We start from the raw sequence: 17,490 nt of genomic DNA, 5'->3' as shown, positions 1-17,490 counted from the left end.
TTTTCTGTATTTGGGTCATTGGAATATTTTGTTGCTAATTCTTTTGGTCATTATTTTGAGATTCAAATAACATTAAAGGAGATTTAAAGTTTTTACATTCATTAAAAGGGAGACTAGGGTTTTAAAAAAAGACAGAAAACACAATATGGTGTTAAAAGCAACAGGCTGCGGGTCACATGAGCTGAGTGTGGGCCTCTGCTGCTGACTTGGGGACCTTTACTGCTTTTAAACCTGTCTCTTCATCTGGAATATGAGGTTCATTTACCTGCCGACTCCCTCATGAGACTGTTGTTGTTAACAGTGAAATGAGACACGGAACACACAAGTGCTTTATAGAACATAAATTGCTATACAGTTTTCTTATGAGGAGCTATATAACATGACATAAATATTCCCATGGAAATTTAGAATCTTTATAAACCTGTGTCTCCTGTTCTGAACTGATAAATAAAACCTTTGTTTTTTCCTCCGTGTTTGAGAATACAAGTCCCTTATTGAAATTTATAATCCTCCAAAATGGCAAGACCCCTTGAATTTCATTTCCTCAGGTTGAACCAAAATAATTTTCATAAAGAACTTTCCCGGTAGGTAGGCAAGCCGGTCTTCAGCCTGGAAAATCGAGGATGTACTGTTTGTGCTGACCTGATTGAGGGTCCATGAGTAGTGAAGGGTGTTCAAGAGAGAGGCAGGCTGATTTCAGCAGTCAGCATGGATTGGTATTCCTGACAAAAGTTCATCATGCTGGGTCTCCCATCTCTAACAAGGCCATCTGTTTCTCTCTCTTCCCCGACACCTGATAGAAAATGCTAGTGATTTTGGCTCCTTCCTCATCTTCCGTATTCTGTCCCTTGCTCACACTTACCGGTTGTATTTCTGCTGGACCTTTTAAATGATTTTCACCTTTGAGTTTTCTTGATTATATTTAGCCTGGGTCTTCATTTCCTCTTGCCTGAGCTTCCCATCTGGCCTTTGTCACACAGAATGAAGTCAAAACTCTCTGGCTTGGTATATGCCAATTTCTTTGCAGCTCCATTACTTAGTGCTTCTGTTCACTTGCCCTGTCATCCAGCCATGCAGACTGTCCTTTAATAGATGTGTGCTTAACACACTCTTCCATTCCCCAAGAATGCCAGGGTGGCTAAGAGCATGCCTGGGTTCAAATCCTTTCTTCACCATTTACTAGCCATATTACCCTGGACATCTAACTGAGCCTCACTGTGCTTCCTGACAAGAAGAGGAGAGGAATAGCGTCTGCTTTGTAAGATTGGTGTGAAGACTAGATGAGGTAATTTGTGTGAGAGACTCAGAGAGCTGTGCCTGTGTGTAACGAGTGCTATATAACTAGTAGCTATAATTACTACTACTGTTAAAATTGCTGCTCCGTGGACATCCCTGCTCAGTTGCCTTTTCCCAGATTTCCCCAATGATGAGTGATCTTGATACATCCATCTATTCAATAAGCGTTTATTGGATGCTTACTATGTATAAAGCATAAAACTGGTCACTGTGAGGAGTACAAACCTTAAGTACATACTGTCCTTTAGGAACTTAGAGTCTAGTAGGAGAGATCAGAAACATATAAAATATTTACCCACTTGTTTGTGGAGCAACTACACAGGATCCTCCCTCCGTGTGGTTCTGAGACTGTGATGTCATAGTTAATGACTAACTTTGGTGAAAGATCAGAGTTTGAGTACCTTCAGCAAAGCACAGCTGAGGTGCTTTGGGAATATGGAAAAGAGATTTTATCAAGAGCTAGGAGGGTCAGGAAAAGCTTTTTAGGGGCACCTGGGTGGCTCAGTTGGTTAAGCCTCTGCCTTCGGCTCAGGTCACTATCCCAGGGTCCTGGGATCGAGCCCCATATCGGGCTCCCTGCCCAGCGGAGAGCCTGCTTCTCTCTCTCCCTCTGCTGCTCCCCCTGCTTGTGTGCTTGCTTGCGCTCTCTCTCTCTCTCTCTCTCTCTGTGTGTGTCAAATAAATAAGTAAAATCTTAAAAAAAAAGAAAGAAAGAAAAAAGCTTTTTAGAGGTGTTGCCATCTTAGCAGGGCATGCAGGATGGATAGACTTTGCCTGTCTTCTCTCTCAGGAGGCATTCAACTACTGCCCTGGGCTATGGCTCTAGGTGGCCTGTAGGGTTTTCAGAATTGTAACCTCCTCGAGGGCAGGGACAGTATTGTTTTCATTTCTGAGTTCCTAGAACTTGACTCTGAGTCTTATGTAGACCTTTTTCAGTAGAGGATGGTGACAGATTAGGGAAATGTCTCTTCTCATGTAACTTAAAGGGAGATTAAAATTTATTGATTCTCAGGATCTTAATATCTAGCAATTAAAGTTACTAAAGAAGACATATAAACTGAAAGTGAGGTTTTTGGAGATGTTCATATTATTTTATTTCTTACCACATTAATCATAGCCAAAAGAGTCATGATAGGGTATAAAAAAGTGAACTCTGCATCAAGCCATGTAGGTATTTCTTCCCATATTTCTGTGTAGTTCTGGGAAGAAACTCTTGTAGATTCCCCTTTAAAGCCTACCCCGGGACAAGAGTTCCAGGATGTGATACTGTAAGTTTCATCACGTGAGGACTTAGTTTTAAAAACTGCCCAAGAGTTTTAATTCTGAATTTCTCCTTGTAGCAAGGAGCAAGGACCAACCCCAGTGGAGAGAAAGAAGAAAGGAAAGAGGAAAAGTGAAACCACAGTGGAAAGTTTAGAGCTGGATCAGGGCCTGCCGAATTCATCCCTGCGGAGTCCTGAGGAGTCCACTGAGTCTGCAGACAGCCAGGTACAGCTGTGACCGGGAGCCCTACTGGAGGTTATGGCTGCCACACAGATCTCGCTGACGTGGGTTCTGTTGCCCTTCTCTCTCCATCTCCAGGCCACACCCCTTGTGCACAGACGCGGGCTGGGCTTTCACTGTTGGGGGCGTTGAGCACCGAAGACCACAGACTTTTTCCCATAACATCCTGATCCTTATACTAATGATCTCCCAAGGTTTTTTTTTAGTGGTGTTTGCTTCCTTCTTGGGAAGTAGCATGGTATCAGGCTGCAGAAAGGATGAATATGGAAAACAGAATTGTGGGGCACTCTGGGTAAGGCTTGGGGGGCCTGACTTGCCATGTAGGTAATGCTTTTAGGGCTCAGAGTGCTAGGCCAGTCTGCACAAGGACATTTTCATAATCCCAGATACTGGAAAAGTCAGGGATGTATGTATTAATTTTGCCAGAATAGTTAAGGAAGTTTGGCTAAACATGGAAACAAGGAGTTGCCCACCTGAATGAGATTTCTAAAACTATGCCTAAGTGAGCCCATGACTGACTGGTAGGAATTTCCTCCCTCCATTAAGGCATCCTGTCTTGGATAGGGGTTCTGATATTTGAAAGTGCTGTTCCTCGGATATCCACAACATTTTATCTGGGTTATGCTGCTGCAACGGGGCCATGTAACATCATCCAGCTACCGCACCCTCAAGTATCCTCTGAACCCTCATAGATGGTCTTCGTTGTAGGAAAGTGTCAGCTTCTGATGTCACGGTGGTAATAAGTAGTAGTGTCTGGGGTGTCAGAGCAGAGACGCCCTCACTGCCTGTGAACTCAGGCTTGTGGCTATCAGGTGTCCTGATGGGCCGAGCAGCGGGCATGGCGGGTTGATGGGAGTTGGCAGGGGTTTGAGTGTTTCCAGGATGGTGATCTGTACATGGGATTGGGGGGGCAGGTTTTCATGTGGAATCCCTCAGGTAAAATTAAATGTTCTAGAGGTGACCTGGTGAAGAAACACAGTGGGAAGACAGAGAGAAACCCAGGACGTATGCTTTAAAAAATAAGGGAGGTAGTGTTTGGTTTTGGTTTTTGCTCTTTAAGGTTGAAGTATTGGAGAGACAACCAGCTGGGGAATGGTTCCCAGAAGTGTTTCTGCTGCTTGGATATGATGTGTACATGAGACGAACCATGTCCTCTTCTGTTTGAGGAAAGCCAGTGGGCTGCTTTGTTGTAGAATGTTTTCTCGCTACAAGGTCACAAGTTACTTAATTATAGATGAGTCCTCAGAGGGTGACTCATGAATCTTGTTTTGTCACGCTTAAGATGTCTCCTTGCATTTCAAGGAGTGGTATGAGATTCTCTAAGTCTTAATAAAATTGATATTAGTTTTTAAAGAAATATATGGTAAGTATGGTGAATTCGACTAAAACCAAAACAATTCTCTCTCTCTAAAGTCAGAGCTTCCAGCTATGCTGGAAGGGATCTGAAAGATGACGGAGTTTACTTCCCATCCCTGTTTTACTGGAATAGAAATTGATTCCAGAAAGAAGAAAAAAAGTCACTCTCATTGATGAACAAAACACATCTTACTGGATTCTGAGACTAGATATACCTTCTTCTCAGGGGATCTTGGCAATTTGGAACCTCTCCCTCAGTTAGATGTCATTTTGAGTGAATTTAATTCTTAAAAGAGTTGTGTTTAAGGGAGATTTCTTGTGTAAAGTAGGAAAGGCCTCCCATGCATGTTAGTGAATGTAGATGAGTGTATTCTTTCCCGTGCAAGCTTTTGCCTTTGACTCACAGAGCGTCTCTCTGATGGGTATGTTTGCCCTGCAGAAACGACGCTCAGGACGGCAGGTGAAGCGCAGAAAATACAACGAGGACCTGGACTTCAAAGTGGTAGATGACGATGGGGAAACAATCGCTGTTCTCGGGGCTGGCCGGACATCTGCCCTCTCGGCTTCTACGCTGGCTTGGCAGGCAGAGGTACGGCCTTTGGATTGGGGTGCTGGCCTTGGCTGGACAGTCATTTTGGCCCCATTTAAAAGGGGGTTGACACCTGAGTAGCTCAGTCAGTTAAGCGTCTGACCCTTGATTTTGGCTCAGGTCATGATCTCAGGGTAGTGAAGTGTGGCACTGGGTGTGGAGCTTGCTTAAGATTCTCTCTCTCCTTCTCCCTCTGCCCCTTTCCTACCACTCTTCCTCCAAAAAAAAGAATGTGCTAGATATAGTGACTACACAGAATGGGAAGTGGACAGGAAAGGGGGGAGGTCAGGATTTTAGGAGAGGCATTTCCAACATGAACTAAAGCCCACAGCCTGAATGGTACTGCAGGTTGTGGTGTGATAGACAGACAAGCTCAGCTGGACATTGGGGTCTGATCTGAGGAGTGGTGGGAGATGAGTCCTGAGTGGTAGGAAGAGTCATATTATGCAGGGCCTAGATACTAGCTAAAGTATTTGGCTTTTATACTGCAGATCAAATGGTAGGGGGGAGGGGGCACTGAGGTCAGAGTTCAAGCAGAGAAGAAACAGGATGGCCCTATTTGCACTTTAGGGATTTCCATTGGCAGCAGTTTCAAGGAGGAAGAGGGACCTGATATCCAGACGCTAGAAGGAAGAGAGGTAAATGTTGAAAAGGTCTGTGCCAAGGAGCTGACAGAGAAGACATTAGAAGCAAAAGAAGAAACAGGCTGTGCATACTGGAGGGGCATCCTTGCCAGCAGCACATTCTGGGACACAGCCCTGGCTGTTGTTACGGAGTCAGTGTCGCTGACTTGGCAGAATTCACGCTCTGTATGTGTGGCAGAGCACAAATACCTGTCCTTCCTCCTGGGCACAAGGATGGCTTACTGAAGCCGATAATACTTTATCTTTTTAAACCACCTTGCCTCCAGCTTAAAGCATTTTCATATAATTTCACATACCCTTTCACTCTATGTTTGCATGGAAAGGAGCTAGGAGCAGGGGTCATTGTCCCTATTCTAGCAATCAAGAAACAGGCACAGAACTATCCAGGTCATGGGTGACCAGTGGCTAGCATGTCAGAGTTGATTTTAGGGCTCTCTGCCAAGAGTTATCCAAGCACTGAACACAACACTTAATAGGACTAGTAATTTGACGTACTGTCAGTGCAGTACTCTTCACACAGATAGTTAAGAGTAGTCCTTGCAAGACTGCTATGAGGCGCTAGGATTGTATTGCTCCAGAATGGGTTTTCCTTCCTTGGAGATGTTCTGGTTGGTTTGGTCATTAAAACACTACAAGGGAATTTGTTTTCTCCTGGTAGTCATTTAGCCCACCATTAACCATATTTCAGCTGTTGTTATGACTTCTTTCCTGGTACCTGAATGGCAGCATTAGCTGATCTGACAGAAATAATTCAGGAAATTTTATGTATCTTAACAAGGCTCTTTTTATCCTCTTCAGGGTATAACAAAGAGAGCTAATCTATGGTGAAACATAGAATTTGCATTTGCATTAATTATGCCTCAAAAATTGGTCCTAAACTTAGGCAGAAAGAGGCCTGATCCCGTGGTTGGGCGAGCACAGGGGTCTGGCCCCTGTGGCCCAGGCCTGGCCCAGCAGGCAGGGCAGATAGAGAGCCTGCAGGGCATTGAGTGGGCCCCCACTCCGAGCTCTGCAGAGCCCCTAGCTGCTGCACTCCCGCTCCACTTGCATCTGGTTTACGTTTGGGGCTTCCTGGTGAGGTTTGAACAGAGATTTCCCAGGCTGATGCATAGTCTGAAAGCCACGAATCTCATCTAGGATTCCAGACAATCCTCAGTGCCCAGTGGCATAGAAAAGCAGTTGAAGAAGATGAGGCTTTTTCTTGTGTCCTCCCGAGGCCTTTTGAATGGGTGTCCGCCTGCTCGCTGCCTTTGGCTTGGGGCAGAGAAGGGTGTGGAGTCACCACCAGAAAGGCCCTGCTGCTCCCTCGTTGCGTTTCTGTGCAGTGTCTTATCAGCATGCTCTGCCTGGTTCTGTGGCTCCTGGCCCCTGGCCCAGCCCCAAATTGCAACCTCAGCATTGTTACCTAGTGGTGAGTTGCTAAAAACATCTTTACCCATGATTCACTGGAGCCCAGGACTGACATGGTAGCACAGCCCTGCTTTGGCGTCTAGAGGACAGTCCCCAGACTGGGATATGGGACTCTGGGGCAGGAAATAAGTTTCCATCCTGACTGTGACTCTTTGCTTTCTTATTCTTTGTCAAACGTATGTTGGTGCCTGGAACAGAGACAAACTTTTGCAGTTGTTGCGCATTTACAGTGTATAGATTTTTACAAGGCCATCTCAGTTTCCGCCTTCTGCAGTTTGTGCAGCTTACGTGATGTTGCCTTTGAGAACAGAGGACTGTGATTTGAATGAGGCTTCAATTCCCTGTGCCATCCCTGTGCCTCTCAGTGTCTTTGCAGCCAGCCCTCTGTTGTCTGGCCTTTTGCTGTGCCTGTCAGGCTGAGCCCAGTTGTTCCCTTCCCCAGGAATCCCCCAGCCCCCCCGAGCTGTGGGGGGAGTGCCCCTGCTTTGTGCTCTGAGGTGGTTGCTTCTTAACTCCTATATTAAATCAAAATTCCTGCCTGATTTTTTTTTTTTTTTAAGTAGGCTCCACACCTAGCATGGAGCCCAACACAGGGCTTGAACTCACCACCCTGAGATTAAGACCTGAGCTGAGATCAAGAGTTGGATGCTTAACCGACTGAGCCACACAGGGCCCCCCTCCCCGCCTGTCTTTTTAAAAAACGTGGCCACACACTATCTGTTTACCCCCACTTATTTCCCCTCTTCATTCTGTGTAATGCTTTTACTCTGCTAAGACTGTTTACTTAGTATTCCGTATGTGCATCCTGTTTTCCTGTGGACTCATTCTTTCATCCTTTGGGTTCACTTCAGCTTTCCTTCCTGCTTGTTGTCTTCTTATGAGCCATCATTCCTTAGGGCCCAACTAAAACTTCCCCTGTTCTGTGAAATCCAAGCTATTCTTGCTTTCTGCACTCTTGTTGGACTTTGGGTTACTGTCACACCACTTAGAATTTAGCCTGGGACGTTTCTAAGAAGAATGTTTTATTTTGCTTTCCCTGCATGAATGTAAGCCCCTGAGACTGGCCATCTCACTTGATGCTACTTTTGCATCCTCCGTGACACTCAGTAAATACTTGGTGATTTGAAAAGCGGTTTGCTTCTTGTTAGAGCCTCTCCCATGTGCCTACCTAAATAGAAATAAATCAGGTGGTTGGTTGAGGTTGGGGGCAACTTGGGTTGAAAATGTTTGAAATTTTCCCTAAGAAAAAAAAAGTTTAAATTATATGAGTCTCTGACATGAAAGAGAATGAATTAAAATGGCCTTCTTTGAAGGATAATTTGAGAAAATTCCAAGTAGCTGAGAACAGATGGTTGTTATGGAAGTTGTGTTTGGCAAGCAGATTTAGTTTATATCTGTGTGTATCTGTATACACTGAGTGTTTATACACATATGATCATGCTTATGCACAATCTCTGTTTAGAAAAGTCCTGATTTTCTAGTTTCCTTCCTACTTTGATGTGTATTTTGGAAATGCTACTCCCTTTTCCTTTTATTAGGATAGGGCAAAACCTGTTCTCAATATTTTCATGATAACCACTGATTTTTTTTTTAACACTAGTGTTCATCCCCCTTTCTTTAACCAGTGCCAAAAGATAAATTGAAATTTTATCCCAAATTCCTTAATTTTTTACTAGAAAATATGGCGAAGAATGTTTGTAGCCCTCTGTCTTTTTATTACTCAGAGTAAAGTTCTGTCCTTTCTTGTTCACGTGTTAATCTTTCCTTGGATTTGGCTGGTCCTGCCTAAAAACTCTGAATAGCCATCAGAATCCTACCAGTCTTTTTCTATTCTTCATGGTAGACAGGAATAAGAGTGTTCGAAACAATCTAGTAGTGAGGAAGAGGTCATTGTTCCTTTCGGTATGTGTGTGTACATGTATGAATGCTCCCTGGCTAGTCTGGGTTATACAGACTTGAGAGTAGGTAGGAAAGGTAGTCAGCAATTATGAGAGTTTAATGCCGGTTAACAGAGATCTAACGCGGTGCCCTGTCTTCTGTGTTCCCATAGCAGTTGCTTTATGCTATTACAACCATATTATATTGCAAAATCTCATTTATTCAAAAATACTTATTGAGCACCTGCTACATGCCACGGACTGTTTTGTGCTGGAGATAATCTCAAGGAAAAAAAGAGACAAGAATCCCCGCTCTCACAGAGGGAACCAAGCAAATGGAGGAGGAAGCCTGCGAAACCATAAACCATGCACGTGCTGTCTCCCTCACGTTTGCTGCATTTTGAACCTTGTGGGATAGAAGGCCAAAGGGTGAAGCTCAGAGCTTCCAAAGGGTAGCAATAACAAGGTAGAGGCTGGGAGTAAAACAAAAATATAATAAAATTGTGTAGCTTTTCATGATGGTAAGTCCTATGGAAAAAAATCAGAAGAGGAATGATGTGGAATTGATGAATGAGGGTTGCAGTTTTAAATAGGGTGGTCCTTTTTGGCCTCACAAAGGTAACATTTGAGCAAAGAATTGAAGGAAGTAAAGGAGCGAGGGAGTCATGAGGGAGAGAAGAGCATTTCAGGCAGAGATAATAGCCTGTGCAAAGTGTCTGGGGTAGACACAGGCTGCCAGTGTATGTGAGGAAAACACAGGGAGACCTAAGAGGTAACAGGAGGTGGGAGGCTCGGTGAGACCCAGCAGAGTTTGTAGGCCTTTGAAAGATCCTTGGCTTTACTCTGACTTAAGAGAGAAGCCTTTTAAGCAGTTAAAGCAAAAGAGGGACATAATAAAAAGGGCCATTCTGAATGTTGTATTGCAAATAGACTAGTTGAGCGGGAATGGTAGCAGGGGGACTAGTTAGAAGGTGTTTGGGAATAATCTGGGTGAGAAATGAAGGTGGTTTAGACCAGGGTAGAAGCAGTGTTGGTGGTGAGAAATTGCTGGATTCTGGATATATTTTGAAGATGGAGCCAACATGATTTCTTGGCTAATCAGACATGGTATGGGGAAAGAAAAGAGGAATCAAGGATTACACCAAGAGGGGCACCTGGGTGGCTCAGTCCGTTGGGCAGCTGCCTTAGGCTCAGGTCATGATCCTGAGGTCCTGGGATTGAGCCCCATGTCAGGATCCCTGCTCAGCTGGGAGTCTGCTTCTCCCACTCCCTCCCCCTGCTTGTGCTCTTTCTCTCTCTCAAATAACTAAAATCTTAAAAAAAAAAAAAAAAAAAGAATTACACCAAGATTTTTGGTTTGAACACCAAAAAGGACGGAGTTCCCTGTCACTCAGATGGGAGAAAACTGCAGGTGGAATGAGTAGGGGTGGGAGGTTGGCTAGGCTAGCAGGACTTTACTTGTAGACATCTTAAATGTGAAATACTTCTGAGGTAATCAAGTGGAGATGGCAAGTAGCGAGTAGATACATGAGTGTGTGAATTGAGGGGAGGTTCTAAGCTGGATACGTAAACTTGGCTGTTGTCACGATGTAGCCCATATTTAAAACCACTTGACTGGACAAGATCAGCAGGAAAATGAGTATAGATAGAAAAGAGTAAAAAGTAGTCTCTAGGGAGCTCCAGAAATTAGAGTTGATATGGGAGGATTCCGACTTCCAGGGAAGATACAGTAGGTCGTAGCAGGGTAACACTCACTACAAGGAAAAAAGAACCCCATAAATTGCAAAGAATATATTTTTAAAGACATCTGATATCTGTGGAAGCAACAAGAATTAGATGAACTAAAATTCCAGACAGCAGAGAGCTATTCCTAGATGAGCCAACAATTGTAGACTGTTTCTTCTCTGGAAACATTCTTCAATTTTGGGCATGGGTTGAGGATCAGGATTGGTGCAAACAGACTCTTCTGGGTAGAAGAGAAACCATCTGACCCTGCTGGTGATGGAGTATACAGGGCTGGTGAGATGATTGGAAACTAGAGGAATCCCTGAAGCAAGGGACTTTCCCCAGAAGACGTGTTGAATTCTGGAGCAGCCCAAGAAGTTAGTGGCTTGTCCAGAAGGCAGATTTCAATCTGTGTACCGTGAGACTGTACTTAGAGGGAAAATCTCACTAAAGGGATGGGCCTACTATAGAAAAACGGACTCTCCCTTAAGAGAGATTTTTAACCTGCTTGGGATTGAAGACTCCAGGGCTCAGGAGTAAAAAGATCTGCCAGACTCGAGCAGATTCATGCTCAAGAAACAGGGTAAAACAAGAGATGGACTGAATTTTAACGGTAACACAGGCCTGACCCAATTCAGTCTCTGATTGGACTTAAGGGACCACCCCCTCTCATAGTTTGTCTAAGAGAAAATAGGAAACAGTTGTGGAAAGTATTGTTTGGAGCTGCTGTGGTTCCTTTATTCATAAGATCTACCAAGTAAAAAACTACTGGACTTTTGAAAAGGCAGGAAAAAATGTGACTAAAAAGCAAGAGAATATAATACAAGCAGACCCTAGATGATCCAGATATTGGAGTTAGCAGAAAAGAACTTTAGAATAACTATGATTGATATGTGAAAGAAAATAAAAGAAGTTGGGCAACAGAGTTTTAAAGTGACGAATTCCAGAGAAATGTATCTGGTAAAGAGCATCAAATCAACAGTCTAGAACTGAAAATTCTAGTTTAAAAACTTAGAACACAGTGGATGACTTTAAAAGCAGATTAGATACAGCAGAACATAAGATTGGTGACTTTGAAGACAGTCAATAGAAAATGTTTAACCTGAGCCATAGAGAGAAAACAGAATGCAAAGAACAGAACAAAGCATAAGAAACAATTGGGGTGCAGTGAAAAGGTGTAATGTATATCTGATTAGATCCTAGGCATGGAGGAGAGATGGGGGCAGAGGAGTGTTTGAAGATAAAATTAATGGCCAAGACCCCCCCCCCAAGTGATGGGGGGGTATCAACCAATAGATTCAACATCAGGTATAACTCCCATGCAGGAAAAATACAAAAGTGAAAACCATACTCAGACATATCTGAAACTAGAAAACTGAAGACTGAAAAACCACTAAATAAAAACTGAGCACTAATATTGTATTAAATGGTATGATATTGAATACTTTCCTCCTGAATTTGGGAATAAGAAAAAAATTCCACTATTATCATTATATTCAGAAATGCACTGCAGGTCCTGGCTACTGCAGTAAGGAAAATGAAGAAATAAAAAGTTTAAAGATTGGAAAGGAAGAAGTAAGATTCATTATTTGTAGATGACATGACCATATATAGAAAATTCAACAGAATTGGCAAACCATTAGCCTTAAGAAATGTGGATTTAGCTAAATTTTTGGATACAAAGGCAATATACAAAACCATCTTTTATTTCTATAAACTAGCAACATGAAACCAGGAAAGGAAAACTGTAAAATGTCATTTGTAATATCATCAAACATATTAGATATCCTAGAATAACTCAAAAGATACACAGGCCCTCTCTATATGAAAAACATTGCTGAAAGAAATGAAAGGAGACCTAAATAAATGGAGCGATACATAACGTTCAGGTATTCAGTATTGTTAAGATGTTGGTAATTCAGTCCTAATCAAAGTGTAAGCAGGGTGTTTTTTGATAGAAGTTGATAACAGAAACACAAAAGACCTAGAATAGCCAAGGCAGTCTTTAAAAAAAACTAAGTTATAATGCAGACTTATAATCAAGCTACAGTAATGAAGACATGGTAGTGTTGCCAGAAGAACAAGTAGACCAATGGAACAAAACGGGAACACTGCTCAGTAGGGCTCCTACTAGCCACATGTGGCTATGGAGACCTTGAAATACGGCTAGTCTGAATTCAGATGTGTTTTAAGTGTGAAGTACACTTTGGATTTTAAAGACTTAGTATGTAAAAAGAATATAAAGTATTTCATTAATAATTTTACATTGATTCCATAGTGAAATGATAAGTTTTTAGATATATTGGCTTAAGTAAAATATATTTATTAAAATTAATTTCATCTGTTTGTTTTTACTTTCTTAATGTGGCTACAAGAAAATTTTAAATTACTTTATGTGGCTTAATGAATGACCTTGGTAGCAGCAAAAGGTTCTTTAAACAGGACACAAGAATACGTAAGAGAAAAGATTGGTAAGGTAGATTATGTAGAACTCTGTTCATCAAAAGACAAATTTACAGAATCAAAAGGCAGATCATAGACTGATAAATAATACTTGTAATCTATATAACTGGCAGGAGTTTTATTCAGAAGTGTGTAAAGAACTCTTGCAAATTAAAAAAAAAAGGACACTTCTTTTAAAATAGGCAAATGACTTGAGCAGGACCTTCACAGAGAGGTTGCCTTCATTGCCAATAAGCATATGAAAAGGTGCTCAGCATCTTGAGTTATCAGGGAGATGTGAATTAGAGAGATAATACTACATGTCCATGAGAATGGCTAAAATTTTAAAGACAATATCAAGTCAGCTGGAACTCCTCCCATACATTGCTGATGGGTGTAAAAATTGTTACAGTCACTTTGGAAAAAATTTTGACAATATTCATTAAAACTAAATGTATAACCTACCTCATAACCTAGTAATTCCACTTTTATGTATATATCCAAGATAAATGAGTACATTTGTCCCCCAAAAGACATACAATTTATATGAACGTTGGAAGCAAACCAAATATTCCTCAACAGTAGAATGGATAAATAAATGGTAGTATATTTATGCAACAAAATACTATGCAGAAATACAGAAGAATGAACTACATACTATATAATTACATTTACATGAAGTTTAGTGATAGGCAAAACTAATCAATGGTAGTAGAAGTCTGAATAGTGGTTACTTCCAATGGGGGCACGAGTCTTCCAGAATGTCAGAAATGTTAGGTAACTTGATCTGGGTGGTTATTTATACAAGTGTATACGTGTATATGTAAAAATTCATCGATTGTACACTTGAGATCTCTACATACTGTATGTATGCCTTAGCTTAATAACTTTTGAAGTGTTATGTTAGCATGTCTGGTAGTTCCTTGCTGATGAAGACTATAGCTCATCTATTTCTGTAAGACCAGTGAGTAAACATAAAAGACACTCAATAAATAATGTGGAAGAAATTTAGGAAGGAAATTAAATAGGAAGTTAGGAAGGAAGTTGTTCATTAATCTGCTTTCTCTTAACCTAATACCTGTTCTTTGCTCACGGCCCATTTGCCACAGTCGGAGCTCTGTTGGCTGCAAGGTTGGGGTAGTGATCTTCCAGCTTAAGAAAGTACACCTAGTTCTGGCTTTTGCTGTTAGCCATCCTGACAGATAGATCCGAGTGTCTGGAGAAGGGGGAGACTTTTTGATTAAGTGATGTAGATTAAGAATAATAACCATTTTCAGTCTGTGATGCTGGTGAGTTTGATGCTTTATTCCCTCATGTGTCTCCTCTCTTTCCCTCTTGCTTGTATTTAGCATTCAGGGTGACAAGCATTTCTTGTCACCCACTGCTGCTGGGCCTCTTCAAGGTATTAGCTATAGCAGTGGATAAAACAAATAGGAATTTCTGCCCTTAGAAGGTTTATACTGTAATGGGGGAAGACAGACAACAGTCAGCTGCCTTCTTCCCCTTTCCTTACTTGTGCTTAAGAATCAAGCAGAATGGGGCGCCTGGGTGACTCAGTTGGTTAAGCGTCCAACTCTTGATTTTGGCTCAGGTCATGATCTCATGGTCATGATATTGAGCCCCATGTTGGGCTCTGAGCTGAGCTGAAGCCTGTTTGGGATTCTCTCTCCCTCTCCCTCTGCCCCTCCCCCCACACCTACTCCCACCTCCTTTCCACCCCCCACCCCCGCTCATGCACAGGTGTACGCGCTCTCTCTCAAAAAACAAAACAAACAAAACTTGAGGAGAAAAACAAAAGCTTAGTCTGTCTTCCCATCCCTTCTTCCTACTATATGGTAGGCACAGTTCATTTGTCTTCTTGTTGAGCAGTGGGAAGAGACTCCTGTCACTTTGGATTAACTTAGGCATGGCACCTAGCACAATGCCATGTGTCTAGGGGAATGTAATAAATATTTGTAACCTTTGGGAGCATCTGTCAACGCCTGCTGATCTCCATACTTCTTTTCTGCCATCTGCCCTCCTCTCTCTTTTTTTTTTTTTTTTTCCTTTCCTCTATTACTTTTCTAGGGGAAAGTTTGATTTAGGATCTAAGAAAATATGTTTTCTTTGATGGTACAGCTCTGGGACAGCTGAGCCCTAGAATGGGTAGGACTGAAGACAGTGAGATATAGCATCAGAACTTATGTTCTGATCAGGACCCCAAGTTATTTTGGGAGTTAGGGCTATCGTGATGAGTGTTCTTCTCGTATACTGTTCTACTAGATCTGACAAGGTCATGTAGTGCATAGGATACCTCTGAAATAGAATGGCTCAAATAAAGTCCTAGAAAGAATGTCGAACGCAAGAGTGTTCTGACTCAACACACTCTTTTTAAGTTTGTCATTGTTTAATCAAATACTCTGTAGAAAGAGATTTCATGGCGCTCAGGAGCCTAGAAATGTTGATGTGTATCTGGGATAGAAAGGAAGAAATTAATTTGTTTTCAGTTAGGATTTATAGTCAAAGGATGATCAGTGAAACAACCATTTCCAGCCACAGAGGGGAAAGATGGTATCATTTAGTAGAGAATAGTTAATACCTTGCATTTGCATAGTGCTTACTGTTCCAAAAATATTTTCACATACCATTTTATCCTCCCAGTAACCCAGTGAGGTAAGTATTTTTAACTCCTATTTTAATAGATACGGGAACTAAGAGGTGTTAATTGACTTATCCAAAGTCAGTAGCAGGTAGGTGTTAGAATTAGGACTCTCTGATTCCAAGGCCCCCAGACTCCTGTATGTTATACCTTTCTGCAAATTTTATGCTACAGCATGTAGGCAGGTTTGGCAGAAAAGGGAAGTCCTAGGACCAATTTTAGTGATTCTAAAGACAGATCTGAAATTAAGAGTCTGAAAAGCAGAGTAACTTCTCTGCTCTTGTGGAAGGGGAACATGTTAGGGTTGTGCCCAGAAGTTAGAATGTGTGTAATCTTTTGATCACTCCGTGGACTGATAGGAGGGAGGCCTCAGCGCTCATAGGTGATTCTTATAGAATTATTTCTTGGATTCTGTGGTGCCAGTAATTTTCTTTTTAACTTTTCTGTCTCCAGGAGCCTCCAGAAGATGATGCAAACATCATTGAGAAGATCCTGGCGTCTAAGACCGTCCAGGAGGTCGGTGGCTCATGTACCAGCTTTTCTATCACTAGCACAGGTTATACCCTCTGTGAAGAGATACTTGACTAGAGAACCTGGAGTGGTCGTGACTGGCCAGAGTGGAGCTAGGCAACAACATTGTCTGGCTAGTCAGTACTTATTTTTACCCCCATGGAAGATTTTAGATCATAAAATTCTTAAATATTTGAGAGTAGAGCCCCAGATAATTTTTTTCCTCCATAGTGATCCCAGCAAAAGGTATTTGTCCTTTAGTTGCTGTAGCCCGTGGAAGGTCCTCAGGGGGCCAAAAAGAAGACATGGAAAGAGTCCTATTGAAAATCTCTGGGGAGTTTTCTTTAGACATGTCAGGGCCATTGTAGGGACCCTCTAGAGAGCATGCCTGGGGTGAAGGGTATGTGTGCTGGTGAGAACACATTTTTACCTTCAAGTATTTATGAGAGCAAACTTCCTTAGTTTGAGAGTGAACAGCACTGACATTTCAGGGTGGTGGTTTGGGGGCATGCCAGAGACCCAGGTTTTCACTTGCACGGCAGGTTCTGGTCCTGACAGCTCTCAGAGCCCTGGGCCGGTTTGGGTTTCTCAGCTGAGTGCTGTCCCAGCCTGGACCCTGGAAGGACACCAGGAGGATCATTTTCTTTTTTACCTTCTAGCTAGCTGTGGATTCATCCTTTGGGAAAGCTGCTCAGTAGCTGTCAGGAAAAGAACTGGGAACATCCTCAAGAAATCTGTACTAAATCTCCTCAAGAAATTTGTACTAAAACCAACAGGGGTGTTGATTTACCTGTTTTCTTGTGCTGCATAAGGGTGATCTGAGGGGTCTGGCCTGTTAACTGCTTGCTATTGGTTACAGGTTCACCCAGGAGAGCCCCCATTCGACTTGGAGCTATTCTACGTTAAGTATAGAAATTTGTACGTCTTTTTTTTTTTTTTTTGTATTATTTGTGTTTGGATTTATATGAATAAAATTTCCTTTCTCTCATCTCATCATCTTCTGTATTTTCCAAGAATGGCCCCTGAGGCCTGTCCCACAATCTCAGTTGACTCAAGTTCACCTTAGACAGTGGTGCTCACCTTTGGCTGCACAGTCACCAGGGAAGCCCTTGCTCCACTCAGGACCAGCTGACTCAGACCCTGGGAGTCGATCCCAAGGATTGGTGCTTTATTAAAAACTCCCTGTGCCATTCTCATTTGCACCCAGGTTAGAGAAGCACGGTCCTATAGCTCTTGAAGTTTTCTTTCTTCCTTTGCTACGTGCCCACTTGCCCTGATGTGTATGAATGATAACCCGCCTACGCTTGCCCTCCCCTCTGCTCTCAGGCAGGTCCTGTAGAAGCTGCAGGGGGACTGGTCATTTGGAATCGCAGCACTGTTTCGTTGTCTGTTTGTGCCCTTAGCACAAGGCCCTCCTCAGCCCATTCTCTAGCAGTTTCACTACAGACCGCTACCTCTGGGTTAGATGGTCACCCTGTTTACTGAAATACTTAAAGCTCA

The 17,490-nt window shown here is 42.5% G+C and overlaps 1 protein-coding gene across 3 annotated transcripts in view; it reads left to right on the top strand.

Moving 5' to 3' along the window:
- Positions 1 to 17,490, top strand: part of CHD6 (chromodomain helicase DNA binding protein 6) — a 192,517-nt gene that overhangs the window by 75,631 nt on the left and 99,396 nt on the right. For all 3 annotated transcript variants that reach the window (XM_028121909.2, XM_028121911.2, XM_028121910.2), the window contains exons 4-7: positions 2,637 to 2,784; positions 4,595 to 4,744; positions 15,934 to 15,996; positions 16,850 to 16,908. In XM_028121909.2, coding sequence (XP_027977710.1) covers positions 2,637 to 2,784; positions 4,595 to 4,744; positions 15,934 to 15,996; positions 16,850 to 16,908 — 420 coding nt within the window. The remainder of the gene's footprint in view (positions 1 to 2,636; positions 2,785 to 4,594; positions 4,745 to 15,933; positions 15,997 to 16,849; positions 16,909 to 17,490) is intronic.

Source organism: Eumetopias jubatus, unplaced genomic scaffold, assembly GCF_037043125.1.
Source record: "Eumetopias jubatus isolate StellerSeaLion01/CBP00866 unplaced genomic scaffold, mEumJub1_p1.0 scaffold_9, whole genome shotgun sequence".
Taxonomy (NCBI): domain Eukaryota; kingdom Metazoa; phylum Chordata; class Mammalia; order Carnivora; family Otariidae; genus Eumetopias; species Eumetopias jubatus.
Note: the sequence above shows the minus strand (reverse complement) of the source record. Positions and strands in the feature narration are given on the sequence as shown.